At 33.8% G+C, this 15,601-nt stretch overlaps 1 protein-coding gene across 1 annotated transcript in view; it reads right to left on the bottom strand.

The window, feature by feature from the left end:
* Positions 1-15,601, bottom strand: part of VEGFC (vascular endothelial growth factor C) — a 151,201-nt gene that overhangs the window by 34,230 nt on the left and 101,370 nt on the right. The window contains exons 4-5 of the mRNA XM_011959794.1: positions 5,727-5,940; positions 3,949-4,139 (exon numbers count right to left, since the gene is read on the bottom strand). Of these exons, the coding sequence (XP_011815184.1) occupies positions 3,949-4,139; positions 5,727-5,940 (405 nt within the window). The remainder of the gene's footprint in view (positions 1-3,948; positions 4,140-5,726; positions 5,941-15,601) is intronic.

The raw sequence follows: 15,601 nt of genomic DNA, 5'->3' as shown, positions 1-15,601 counted from the left end.
CTATATTACTATATATCTGTTTCTTTTACAGATACGGGAGAAAAGCTATATATATGTATATTTGTACATACATATATATATGTCTATGTATATATAAACTCTTATTTTAGGTTTGAGGATACATGTGAAGGTTTGTTACACAGGTAAACTCATGTCACGGGGGGATGTTGCACAGATTATTTCATCACCCAGGAACTAAGCCCAGTACCCAATAGTTATCTTTTCTGTTCCTCTCCAGAAACAGATATTTTTTAAAAGATCAAGCTAAATTGATAGCATAAACTTTTGTTTGGCAAAAAGACTCATTATTTGAAAATTAAACAAGTGTGTTAATCAGTTATTTTATTATTATTCATCTTCAAGACAGCAGTTTTAAAGCCTGGTTTAAAGGGAAAATGCTAGGGGTCAGGGAATCAACACCCTAAAACTGTGGGGGAAAATGCTGTGGATATGTCTATATCTTCATTTGTTCTCATGAAAGGGTCCACAGTTTTTATGTGGTACTAAAAGAGATTTGTGCACTGATTCTGTGGTAGGCACTGGATAAGTAGTGAACAGATCTATTTTTGCCTTTTTGGAGGAGGGAGACATTAATCAAGTAATAATGACTCCATAATTATAAACTATGTGATTACAGGCCATAATAAATACTATTTTAAAAGTATGGGAAACTATAAAGCATTTATTACAAATATTGGGTCTAATCTAAATAGGTCAGAAAGTCTTGCCCGAGGCCTTGCAGAAGCCACTGGACACCCAAGTTGAGATCTGAAGAACTAGCACCTCAGGAAAGAGGAGACAAGAAAGCCAGGTTAACTTAAAGGTGTGTGTGCCAAGGCCCAGGAGCAGAGGAAACACGATGATGCCCAGGAACTGGAGAAAGCCTAGAGCATTGGAAGCACAAGATCAAGAATCATTACATTAGATGATGCTGAAGAGGGGCTATAAGGCAGAGATTGCAGGTTGTCATAAAGATGAGGTCTTTAAAATCCTGCATGTCCTCATTTATGTGGGAGCTAAATGAGTGGATCTCATGGAGGTAGAGAGAAGAATACTGATTATCAGAGGCTGGGAAGGGGAAGAGTAGGGAGGATGGAGAGAGGATGGTTAAGGGGTACAAAAGCACAGTTAAATAGAAGGAATGAGTTTTAGTATTCAATAGTACATCAGGAAAATTGTAGTGAACAGCAATATATAGTATATTTTTTAAAAAGCTGCAAGAGAAGAATTGTAGTCTTCTCAATAGAAAGAAAAGATCAATGTTTGAGATGATGGATATCCCAATTACCCTGACTTGATCATTACACATTTTGTACAGGTATCAACACATCACACATGACCCCAAAATATGTACAACTATGATATATCAAGAAATAAAACCTTTAAAAAAGATTTTTGTATTATTTTATGAGCAATGGGAAATCACTGAAAGGCCTTCATGCTGGAGACTGACATCAGATCTGTGGGGGGTTTTCTGTGTATTTGAAACAGGGTCATGCTCTGTCAACCAGGCTGGGAGTGCAGTGGTACAATCCTAGCTCACTGCAGCCCTGAACTCCTGGGCTCAAGCAATCCTCCTCCCTCTGCTGCCTCAGCAGCCGAGACCACAGGCATAAGCCACCATGCCGAGCCATAGATTTGGATCTAGGTTTTTAAAAAATATGCTTGAAAGTAATTTATAGAACAGATTTTGAAGAAAGGAAATGGAAAGAGGAAGAGCAGAGAGAAGGCTATGTCCTTAGTTGGAAAGAGTATCCAAAGCACCTTGGTTTACTATTTGATTTAAATCAAATACCATATTAGGAATATAATCTAGAATACATCATATTGCTTAATTGAATTATTTTAAAATACAAATTAATAGCATTCCAAAAATTGTATATTTCAATTCCTAAATCATCCATATTTATTTTCTCTAACTTTAAAAGAAAATGATATTTTTGTCAAGAGATTCAGTATACCAAAATTCCTCTTAAAGGGTTTGGCTTGAAGATAAAAACAACGTTTTAATTATTAATATGTTTTAAAAATGAATAAAAATGCTTGGCCTAAGTGTTCCCATTGAATTTATTTTAAAGTATGCAGTTCTAAAATTTAGAGGATTTTAAAGAATCCTGTTTGATTTCAGGGTTATGATAAAAGAAGTATATACCAATAAAACTTGTTAAAGGAGTATTAACTTATTTAGAATAGTAAATACAAAACTATAATGTCTTATTGTTTATTTTATTGTTGTTTGATAAAGATTCAGGGAGGATAAATGAACTAAGGATAACTTTTGCTATGCCCAATAGCACAATTATATATTAGTCTATCAAAAATATTAAAATTTTGTCCACCACTGAAATATTATCGTGTTCCCACAACTGTACATTTTTCTGGTAAAGTTTTTAAATGCATGACTATATTTAGAGTCATACTGTTTTCCTTGCGAATACATGTTGGAATGACCCCTACATTATTTTGCTGTGCTTTTAGGAAATAATCAGAATGAACTTCATTTGGCTAAGCTTAACTAACTATGATACTAATAGAAATGATAGAAGGTCCCAAAGCTTCTATCATTTTTAATTTTTTTTAACCTTTAGAGTTGAGGCAGAGGCAAGATGAATAGAAAATTTAGTTTTATAATTTATTTTTTGTTTCTTCTTGCAAGTCTTAATCTAAAATGGCTTGTTTCTTTATCAAGTGGCTGAGCAATATAAAGAAACTCAGTTTTTGGAAAAAAAAAAAAGCAATTAATTTGGGTTGTATAATAAGACAATGTCTCCAAACTGAGAGGCCAAATGATCATAACAGTAAAAATTGTAGAAATATTCAACTAGCTGAAAAAACGTAGCTCATGGAATTGAGATAGTAATCTTAACTCTGATTTCTATTAATATTATATTGAAATAAGAGTAGGTTTTATTAGTGAAAACCAGGTAGATCAGCTTAAGTTTGCATAAAATTAAAATGTTAATTTTCTGTCATACCACATCATAAAATCAAATCTAACACCACATCTTTCAAACAATTTCATTTTTCATTCTCCAGGTCAAAGAACAGTTCTGAATTTAGCCAGATTTACGTGTGTGAGTCTAACTTGAAAACAGCTTGGAAAGGCCATTAGGACAACCACAGTTCTGTCTTTCGGGAGAAGTTTGCTTCAGCCCAACCCACAGGACTGGATTTCTCCAAACATTTCTGTGCAGAGGCCAGAGGTGCACACGATTTCAAACAACACTCTCACGGTTATCGCCAGCACATACGCGTGTTCCACAGCCAGCCTCCTCTACCACAGAAGACCCACAAAGCGGGTTTATGTGTCTGGTCTGAAAATCCCTGATTCAAAGCCAACCTTAAGAGACATTTCCTGGTTATCAGAAGCTCACCATTTAATGAGATAAACTTCCCAGTTTATTCAAAACATCTGAGATCTAGTGTCAGAGTTATTTCCTTTGCTTTTGTCAGGTTTGTCAGGAAGACAATCAATTTGTTCAGTGAGATGGCTTATTTCAATACAATACCACTGTTTCACAGAACACACGCATTTAATTTTACACTTTCAATGCATACTTTGCACTGTTATCTCCACCATCCAAAAACTTACCCATTTAAAAGTATTTTATTGCCAAATGAAAATGTTTATTCTTAAAGATCAACACACACATACATACATACATGTACACACATATATGTGCATATTTATTGTTTTCTTCATGAGGCTTTGACTCCATCATATGAAGAGTTTGCCAAGCAATAAAGCATCAGTTACTTTCTTTGTGACACTGTATTGTCAAAAACACAAAATACTAAAAAATTGACTTCATTCCCCCAAAGAAAATATAGGAGACTGAGCTGAACCAAGTTACTTTAAAGCAACCAGAAGTTTAAGCACATCATCCCGAAAGTGAAAGGTTCTGATTGAGGGGGCTCTCACGGGTAGCAGGAATGGGCAATACCCACCGTCTTGCTGAGGTAGCTCGTGCTGGTGTTCATGCACTGTAGCCCCTCACTGTTGCAGCAACCCCCACATCTGTAGACGGACACACATGGAGGTTTAAAGAAGGTGTTTGTTGCGACTCCAAACTCCTTCCCCACATCTATACACACCTCCCGTGGCATGCATTGAGTCTTTCTCCACTCATTATCAATACCTGTCAAGTCATAGGAAAACCAGTAAGTTTTATGGAAACCACCAAGATAAAAAAGCCCATAGCGGCTGCAAGTCACTCACATTTGATTTCAGATTTTAACATTTAAGTTCAATATATAACTAAAGAGACAGCTGATGGGATCCTAAATTGACTTGTGAATAAGAATATGATACAACATTGAAAAGACAAGCTAAGAATATTTTCTTAAGCTCATTTCTATAGCCAGGCAATGAGCAAAATTAGCATTATGCTTCATTAAAAATACATCAATATCCCACAACACTAATGTTTAGTTTTTGTTTCCTAGGCAAATGGTAATTTAATATATGAAAGTTTATTAAAAGTGCAGAGAGAGTCATGTTCATTCTTTATAGTGTGACCATTTACATGCTCTCAATGCAAATATAAATATAATTTTATTTTCCTTTAAAACTGAGTTGCATATGAGAAGACAGCTATGGTTTTAGATTCAAAGTCAAAAATCCTTTTCAGGAAGACTATTTGGCAACTTTGAATAATGTCATGGCCGCAGCTGCATTTCAGTGAAATGCAAGGCTATTTTCCACCAACTGGCACTCATTCTGAACTTGTTTCAGCAAAGTCAATGTTTCCTCTCCCTTTTAGCTCTCCTCCAGAATTTCGTTTCCGATGAGTTAGTAGCTCACCTATAATACTGTTGACTTTTTAAATTCTGCATTACAAATGGTGTATTTCCTAAGTATACTAGTTTTTTTCTCCCATATTTCCCCTAAAACAGAATTTTTGGAAAAGGACATAGACTATTGGTTATACAACCATGAAGCCATTTTGTTTGCCTTTGTTCTCAAAATACTTTCCAATATCAAACTTTTAAAGCGATTAAGAGCTACCAACTGAAGGCAAGTAGGTTTTTAAATTACTCCACCACCTTTTTTATTTTTTTATTTATTTATTTTAAATAGAGATGAGGTCTTGCTGTGTTGTTCAGGCTGGTCTCTGACTCTGGCTTCAAACAATCCTCCCACTTCAGCCTCCCCAAGGGTTCGGATTACAGACATGAGCCTCTGTGCCCAGTCTTACCCTACCAATTGATGCTACGACATTTTATGCAACATGATCATTTTCTGTGAAGCTTTATGGTAGATACCTCATCAGCTTAAGTCCCACTCTGAGCCAGTTATCTATGAAGTGGCAAGGCAACAAGTGGCATCTGAAAAGGCGATTTCAAGTGAAGCATTTCTCAATCCAAATCAGATAGGAAATTAAGGTATAATTATTTGATAAGATAAAGAATGTTTATGCTAATAAACATATACAGTGTGTAAAAATATAGCTATCTGTTTTAAAAATTTTCCAATGGCTATCGCCTGAAAAAATTAATGTGTGTTGTTATGCATGGACCTTTCTATCTTGTATTTTAAGAAGTCATCTTAATACTCAAAGTGAAATCACAAAATGTTATATTTTGAAGTAATTCTTTATTTTCTATTTGCTTTCCGCCCTAAAGGTGTATTTGGTGATACAAACATTGAAATTAAAGAACCAGGCTGGCAACTTCCACTCGTTTGATATATAAGGCTTACTATATATTTTATTTCCCATACTTACTTTTTAAGATCTCTGCATTATAATGTGCCGCAGCGAATTTTACAGTCTCTTCTGTCCTTGAGTTGAGGTTGGCCTGTTCTCTGTTTTGTTGCCAGCCTCCTTTGCTTAGCTGACACTTGTACATTTTCCAATATTCTGGGTAGAGTACAGTCATGAGTTCATCTACACTGGACACAGACCGTAACTGCTCCTCCAGATCTTTGCTTGCATAAGCCTGTCAAAGAAAAATGCACGATCAATGACTTACCAGCTTAAGGGATTTCGAAACAAATGCACTTTAAAACGGTTAGGTTTAATATTATCTATGCTCTGTTCCCTAACACAAATATTATTAATTACTCCTAAATTACTTCACTTTCCTTGGTAAAATTACATTTATATTTTAATTTGTATGAACCAAAACAATTAAAAATACATATTTTGTTGTTAGGAAAAAAATTTTGTGATATAATTTTAAAATAATTTTTAAGTAGCTTATTTGTTTTCTTCATAGCTTTTTAAAATAATTGGTCAATTTGCATGTTTGAAAATTTATTCCTTTGTATCACCCTCCTAAACAGATAAAACTACACTGAAATCCGCCCTAATGCTTTGCTTTATTTTTAGCTACCAGCAACAATACAATATAATTAAGCAGGATGCTTGAGAGTAGGAATTTTACTTTCATGGGAGCTATTTTAGAACAAATAATGACATGAAGAAAGGAATTTCAACAACAATGTCACAGTAAGATTTATATTTTGGCAGAATCTCTCAATATTTCAGAGGAAATTTTATCATTAAGATTAATACCACCGCCGGGCGCGGTGGCTCACGCCTGTAATCCCAGCACTTTGGAAGATCGAGGTAGATGGATCACGAGGTCAGGAGATCAAGACCATCCTGGCTAACACAGTGAAACCCCGTCTCTACTGAAAAAACACACAAAAAAATTAGCCGGACGTCGTGGTGGGCGCCTGCAGTCCCACCTACTCCGGAGGCTGAGGCAGGAGAATGGTGTGAACCCGAGAGGCAGAGCTTGCAGTGAGCCGAGATCGTGCCACTGCACTCCAGACTCCAGCCTGGGCGGCAGAGCAAGACGGTGTGAACCCGGGAGGCAGAGCTTGCAGTGAGCTGAGACGGGGCCAATGCACTCCAGCCTGGGCGACAGGGCAAGACTCCGTCTCAAAAAAAAAAAAAAAAAAAGACAGGTAGAAGAATAAGAACTGTCTAATCAACATGGCACAAAAAAATCACCAATTTTAAATATTTTTAATCTTTACTAAGTTATGTGTCACTGTGTGCTATATTATAGTAATACAATAACTACACTGTGCTCACATGGACATGACCACAGAGGTACATTTTTCTAAAGTAAAACAGAATTGGTCTCTAACAGAACAGGCTTCACTGCTACAATGTTAAGAAGGGGAAAAAAAATATTGCATTAAAATGTATGACATCATTATTTGCTTTAATGTGTATCTGAAGCAACTTCAAGTTACCTAATTGTAAGTGTGACGATCATGAAAAAAACAGTAGAAAAGCTATTATATTTATACTCTTAGGCTGAAAAAGGCCTTTTTAAAGTGAATATAAAATAAAATGAAAATATTTGTATGGCAGAAAACACTGCAAACAAATTAAAAGACAATAAAGTAGGAAATTATTTGCAATATACATAATAGATGAAAATGAACTAATATTATTAAAATATTGCATGAATACACTAATGAAAAAATAAACTGGTGCTTCAACAGAAAGACGGACAAAGAACTTGAACTGAATATTAATAAAGAAGAAATATAAATAATACATATGGTATGATGGCAAAAGTGAAGGAAACTATAATTCTTTTCAATCCTGGTGGGAGTATAAATTTGAACATCTGTTCGAGGAAAATATGGTACTGCAGGTTGAAAGACCTCTAATATATGCTCCATTTAGATAGCCAATTCACTTTGGAATAAAATTTCCTATCCAACAGAAGTGATATAATTCTGTCAGGTATATGTATAAATTCATTGTGCAGCTGTCTATATAATAGCGAATATATAAAGCAACCTAGCAGACCGGGCACAGTGGCTCACGCCTGTAATCCCAACACTTTGGGAGGCCAAGGCAGGCAGATCAGGAAGTCAGGAGTTTGAGACCAGCCTGGACAATGCGGTGAAACCCTGTCTCTACTAAAAATACAAAAATTAGCTGGGCGTGGTGGCGCATGTTTGTAATCCCAGCTATTCAGGAGGCTGAGGCAGGAGAATCACTTGAATCCCGGAGGCAGAGGTTGTGGTGAGCCAAGATCATGCCACGGCACTCCAGCCTCGGAAACAGAGTGAGACTCCATCTCAAAAAAAAAAAAAAGCAACCTATAGAGACCATAATAAAGAATTGATGAGATAATTAATAATAAAAACAGAAACTAGCACAGAAAGGAAAGTAATAAAACTATAAGATGTTGATATAGAAGTATAACTTAGATATGAAAAGAGGTTCATGATATATTCTATGACAAAGTAGGATACACAATTTATATACTACATACCCACAGAAGGATCTCATATATATTTAAAATATAATCTTTTCACAAAATAAAATTTATATATAGATTGCATATGTGTGTGTAAGTAGTGTTAAGAGTAAAAGATATGCAACACAAAAAAAAGTTTATCTTCTCTGAATTACAGGATTATGGTAATCATGTTCTTCTTTATATATTTCTGTATTTTAAATTTTAAATGATGAACATATGTAACTTTTTGTAACCAAAACAAAATGTTTAAAGTAGTCATACCTGAGCATTTGGGAGGCCATATTATTAGCTCTCATTTTACCCTTTCATTTACTTCACTGTTCCTATTTCTGCACAGAGCATGCCTTTGATATATTATTTAATTTATAATAATCATTGACAAAAGTAGTCCATAGCAGACAAATGAAATAAAAATGGCTTGAAGATTGAGCAATTAATTCGCTTTTTCTCACTAGACTGTAATTATTATACTGGTGTGGAAGGAAAAGAAGCTTAAGTATCAAAAGACCCGGAAATACCTAATGTGAATGACTAGTTGATAGGTGCAGCAAACCAGTATGGCACATGTATACCTATGTAACAAATCTGCACGTTGTGCACATGTACCCTAGAACTTAAAGGATTTTTAAAAAGACCCAGATTTCTATCTTTGCTCCAGATCATATTTAATTGAGTAAGATTAGGCTTCATCTCTTTGAACTTCATTTTACTCTGTAAAATGGAAATAATAGTATCTTTCTCATAGAGTTTTTGTGGTGATCCAAATAGGCATTTGATATATGAGTGTAATATGACTCTTATAGCCAGAGTGGAATTGTCATTATAACATCTTTAGGGAACAAATGCACAGTACAGAGATTATCAGATAAATTGAAATTTTTACACCATTATTCTACCTCAGTACTGTCCAAGTTCTGGGGCAGTATTTCTTCAGATCTGTCTTCTGCATTTTCACTCTAAAAGACTAGTAACCTAGGAAGTGAGCATTGTCATCTAACTGATAGGGTTGTTTAGTGAATATCTCAGTGAATAGTGACAGGACTGTTTACCGCCTAACCATGGCACATTCACATTCACATTCTAGTTTGGAAGAGTATGAAGAGGTCCCAGTAAACTAGAATGAGTTCTGAGCCGTGGACATACCAAAATCTTTCAAGTGGAAGTGTTATGCATATGAAAGTCAAGTTCCTTCTTAATGCTTTCTTGAGCCTTATATACACCACTGTTTTCTAGAACATTGAGGTCATTTGTTTGAATATTAATATATTCCTTTATCTTTCAAAGGATTTGGTACAGTTTAAAACAGAAAGTGCCTTACAAATAGATACTAAACTGTAATAAAAACTTCAACCAATGTAAAAGTTAATAACATTTTGCATTCCAACTTGGATGAATCAATTAGGAGGTACTAGTAACTACTAGTAATCATCAGCATGTATGCATTAGCAAACAGCAACCTATATGATATTCAGTGGAGGAGTCTATGATGTTACGGAAGCCAAAGTTGAGTGTGCAATGACAACGTCAGGGAGCTACAGAGAATCGGGGTCATTCCATTCCTTGATTATTCATATGTCTAAAAGGCATTCCCTTCTGACTTAACAGAAGAAGGATGATACAAGATATCTCTTTCTAGGAGAAATTACAAGATGACAAAGAGTTTTGGGGTTTCTCCTGCACTCTATAACTCTCTTTGGGTTATGAAGAGTCATAACATGAGGTGAGCACTTAGGGGAGAACTGACAACTTTATGTTTTACACACATAGTTATTATTTTTTAAAAAACCTAAATTTTCCCTTGTTTCTCTACTTTGACTAGGGGTTGTGCAGATGCCCATTAGGGAGAAGGTGCAAGTGCATGCAAGTTGTCCTACTTGTAATACCCAGAGGGTCAATAATAAGTGGGAAGCAGAAGAGGCAACTGGGATTAATGCCATTCATGGTTCTGGACTTGCTGATGAGTGGAATTTAAAATCTATAAAAATATCTTAAAAATCTATAAAACCAGTGCCAACAGTTTCTTCAAACAACTCTCTTAAGTTAGTGACCATGTTATATATAAATGTGACACATTTAATAATTTTATGAAGTTGAAAATCACGTGGAAATGCATAGACTTGAATTATGAAAAATGTTCTTTTACCCAGGAGCATATACTCTTATCAAATAATAATAATCAGAACTGTAATAATAGGCAAGAATAGATCAAAAGAAACATCTGGTCACAATATAAGCCTTATCCAAAATGCTTGGGATTAAATATGTTCTGGATTTTGGATTTGTCTGTATGTTTTTGAAATAGTTGTATTTTACTGGTTGAGCAACATTAATCCAAAAACCCAAAATCCAAAATGCTTCAATGAGCATTTCCTTTGAAAGTCATGTTAATACTCAAAGAGTTTCATATTTTGGAGCACTTTGGATTTTGGAGTGTTGGAATAGGGATACTCAACCTGTATCATATTTTCATGAAGTAGCCACAAAGGGTCCCAGGCAAGTCTGGTTACTTGTCCAATAGATCTGTATTTTGGTGGAGAGGGGAAAAAATTACCTAATGTTCAAACTGGAAAACGAGGAATGTTTATAAATTTTAACTGCCCATACAATATCTTTAAAAGTTCATGAATTTTTTAACTGTCCATACACTATCTTTAAAAGTTTGACTCCAGTAATATCTCATATTTGAAAACATGTACATTACAACAGATATTTTTATAAGGTAAAGCATAAGGAGGATTACTTGCTCAAATGGTCAGATTAACAATATAAGAAATTTACTAAAATGTTTGAAAATGAAATATTTATCAAAATTTCATTATACACATCATCTCTGTGTCCTAAGAAAACAAATAATAAATTGGCACTAATCTCTCATAAAGTAGTTACCAAAGTCAGTAACTGCGTACTACCATTAGTTGCTGAGTTATTCTTCCCCTAAAATAGCAAAGAAACTTTCATATTCTCATTCCTTCTTATGTAAAAATGACAGTTGTATAACAGGTGAACTTGTAGGTTCTTTCGTCTTCTTCAGCTATCTATGGTGGGCAAATCTGTACATTTTAAAAATATATTCTAATTATTTAAAATTACTTTCTTTTAAGCAAAAATCGGGTGAGGTGGCAGAATAAACAACATTTTCGATTTGGGAAAAACTCCAATACATAGTTATAAAATTCACTTTTAAAATCCCCCTTTGACAGAGAGTCATCAATAAATACAGAAATTCAAATGTATCCTTCTAAGGAATCAAGATTTGTAAATGTTTCACACAACCTCAGCAAACCATTTTACCTAAAGTTTCAGTGAAGGCGTGAGAGTCAGGATTCCTTCACCCTCAGGCCACCCATCATCTGTGTCTACACCAACCTCATGTGCCACCGATAGGGAACCCTGGAATTAGATATTTAAATTTCAGCTTAATATTGGAAGTTTCTAATTGGAAATTTTAAATTTTAATTTTCAGTTGAATTTGTGTCTGAAAAGTTCTATCGCAAATGTTGAAAATAATGCCATAATAGAGAACAGACTCTTTTTATATCTATTAACAGCATAAAATCTTATTTTTTTCAGTAACTTTTTTTTAGTTCGTTACCTGTTTTAATTAAACTAAAAAAAAAATATCAAAATCTAAGTAGGCTCTTAGGAGATTTTAAATATTCATTTACTCTCTAATGTAATACTAAAGTAGACAATCAGTTACTTCTGCATAATCAACACACTGGAAAACAAAGTACTTTATACGCACTGATTTCCTGCACGGAAAACTACTTGCTTGACTTTTCTGGAAGGGGATCCTCATTGATTTCACTTTGGCAAATGGCAAAATAACTTCAGAAATATTAATTCAAACCTTTTTCCCTATATGATTGCAAAAACAGTACTATGCAGGTGAAGCCAAAAATAACAAAATAACAAATGCAATTATTCACTGAATATTAAGGCAATTCCAAGGAACTAAAATTGATTACTTGAATATTCCAATATACAGAACAGTAGAGTAATGGTTCTCAAATCAGAGTTGATTCGCCAATGATAGATCCTCCCCCACCTTCCAATCACACAGTCCCCTGTTGCTCCTTTTGTTCACTTTTCAGAATCGTGGCACTAGTGAGTAGAGGTCAGGAATGCTGCTAATCATTCTACAAGGCACAGGAACATTCCCCTACAAAAAAGGAATTATCCAGGCTGATGTGCCAATAGCGCCGCTATTGGGAAATCCTGCAGTTAAGTAAGAGTGGGCCTTGTCAGATATAATAAGTTAGCTGTATAGGTAATTTATTAGCCTCTTAACACATCAGAAAGTTGAAATTTGCTTGAATTTCACCGTGTAAAATCACATAGAAATGTCAGAATGAGTTAGTGAATGAATCTAAAATACCACTAGCAACTAGATTTAGTAAATGTGCCTAGGGAGAATTATTTATTGACCAGGGTAACATATTATTTTCTTTTTACATAGGCATTTCTCAACAGTGATCCTTCGTTTCATAAAGAGAAGAGAATGGAGCAGTTCAGACATAGTATTCCTAGGTAAGTAAATATAAAACATTTCAAAATTATTTTCCTTTGCTTGCCTATAATTTCAAAAACAACTTTATATCCTTTTCTAAAGGTTTATTCATAAAATTCTTTTGAAATTAAAAAGTGTAATATGTTATTAAAATATTTCTGTTTAGTAAAATTTCCTTTCTTCTTTGATATTTTAAAGATCGATTTATGTCAATGCTGTTTAGTGCTAAATGTAGTATTAATATTAAAGACGCCACTTTGAAAAAAACCCTTCTAATTAATAAAGTGAACAAATCATGAGTATATGGCGTGATGAATTTTTACAAACTGAAAAAATCCCTATAGTCATATCTAGATCAAGATACAGAACACTGACCACATCTTAGAAGCTATCTTTATTCTCATTTCTCTTCACAAAATGTAATCAAGAAGTGTTGATTTCTACCAACATAAGTAGTTTTTAGTTTTTCAATTTACATAAGTGAAATCCTATAGTATATAATCTTCAGTGTTTGAATATTCTTCTTTTCAACCTTATCATGTAAAGCAGTTGGTTTCCCTGCTGACTGGTTTTCCATTACACGAACTACTGCAATTTATTAATCTAGTTTATTCTCCACATGTCTTTTAATGGACATAGTATGCATTTCTATCAGCAGTGGGTGTATGAACAGAAATGGAATTGATGCAGAAATCAGGGCAGTGAAGTAAATGAAAGGGTAAAATGAGAGCTAATAATATGGCCTCCCAAAATGCTCAGGTATGATTACTTAGAGCATTTAGCATTGGTTATAAAAAGTTACATATATTCATCATTTAAATTTTAAAATACAGAAATGTATAAAGAAGAGCATGATTACCTTAATCCTGTAATTTGGAGAAGATAACTTTTTTGTGTGTCGCATATCTTTTACTCTTAACACTACATGCACACACATATGCAATCTATATATACACTTTATTTTGTGAAAAGATTACATTTTAAATATATATGATCCGCATGTGTGTGTGTAGTGTATAAATTCTGTATCCTACTTTGTCATAATCATGAACTTCCTTTCAAATCTAAGTTATACATCTGCATCATCCTTATAGTTTTATTACATTCCTTTCTGTGCTAATTTCTGTTTTTACTATGAATTATCTCATCAATTCTTTATTATTGTCTGAATAGGTTGCTTTTTATATTCACCATTATCTAGACAGCTGCACAATGAGTTTATATATATACCTGACAGAATTATATCACTTCTATTGGATAGGAAATTTTATTCCAAAGTGAATTGGCTATCTGAATGGAGCATGTATTAGAGGCCTTTCAACTTGCAATACCACATCTTCCTTGAATAGATGTTCAAATTTATACTCCCACCAGGACTGAAAAGAATTATAGTTTCCTTCACTTTTGCCATCATGCAATATGTAGAATTTATTTATATCTCTTCTTTGTTAATATTCAGTTCAAGTTCTTTGCCCATCTTTCTACTGAAGCACCAGTTTGTTTCTCATTAGTGTATTCATGCAATATTTTAAGAGTATTAGTCCATTTTTATCCATTATGTATATTGCAAATAATTTCCTATTTTATTGTCTTTTAATTTGTTTGCAGTTTTTTCTGCCATACACATATTTTCATTCTATTTTATATTCACTTTTAGAAACGCCTTTTTCAGCCTAAGAATATAAATAATAACTTTTCTACTGCTTTTTTTTTTTTTATAATGTATTTTCTCTATTGTGAACCACATGACTACATATGCTGTTGGTTCTTTTTCTGGACTTTTCAATTTGTTTCATTAATCCTTTTGTCTGACATTATGCTAAAACCATACTATAACAGCTTTATAATTAACCTTGATGCTAAGCATATTATTTGGCGTATACCTGTGACAGCACAAATTTTGATATTATTGATATACAAAAATTTTTGAAATTTCATTTTCTTCTTCTATGACTAATTTCAATTATGCTTTTGAAAAAAACCTTGTGGTACTTGATGGCATTAAATAATGTATGTCAACATATCCTAGTACTGTATACGTTGACACTCAAAGATAGCTATAGTTAGTAATAGCCGTAGTAGTGGAAATTATAGTAAACATGTCAGCAGTAATTATATTAATGGATATTTATTAAACTGTGTAATAGGTTCAATCCCAAAGCATACTTTAATATTTTCACTCACTTAAAACCTATATTATTTGTGAAATCTAAATTTCCCCACTCAAATGTACACACTACTTAAGATAACACAATGCAGATCCAAAGATACACATCTAACACAATGTCTGACAGAGTTTTGGGTTTTCTAAGAGAGAACAAGCTTTGGAGGACCATACATGTATGGTATAAAATAACACTAAGCGTATGTGTTTTGGGCAATGATATACTTGTGCTTCAATCTGTCATTCTCCAGATACTATCTCTGTCACCTGTGAGGCTCACTTCCTCATTTGAAATATGAAGACTGCTGAAACAACAAAATGAGTTACTGTGAAGTAAGGTATGCAAATAGCCCAGTGCTTGATTATACTAGGTTTCTCTCCTAAGTTCTTCTCAAGTTTATTTGTATTTTATTATTTTTTTTCCTTTTTTCAGTTAGGCTTGAGCTGAATTTATTATTATTATTTGAAGGAGATTAATTTTTTTCTTCCTCTAATGTTTCCATTTACAAAGAAACCCTTTATTTATTTGCCTCTGTTCTTTTTATTTAATTATGTCCCTTTACACAGAAGAGTTAGAAACACGTTTTTCTACCTGCTGCAAGGGGTTATATGAAAGACCAGTATTAAGCCAAACATGTGAGCCTTTTCTCAAACAGGTGTGATGTGTTCAGAAGCAAGGTAATTCCAAG

Source organism: Colobus angolensis, unplaced genomic scaffold (assembly GCF_000951035.1).
Source record: "Colobus angolensis palliatus isolate OR3802 unplaced genomic scaffold, Cang.pa_1.0 Scaffold5, whole genome shotgun sequence".
Taxonomy (NCBI): Eukaryota; Metazoa; Chordata; class Mammalia; order Primates; family Cercopithecidae; genus Colobus; species Colobus angolensis.
The sequence above is the reverse complement of the archived record's forward strand: the minus strand, read 5'-3'. Positions and strand labels throughout refer to the sequence as shown.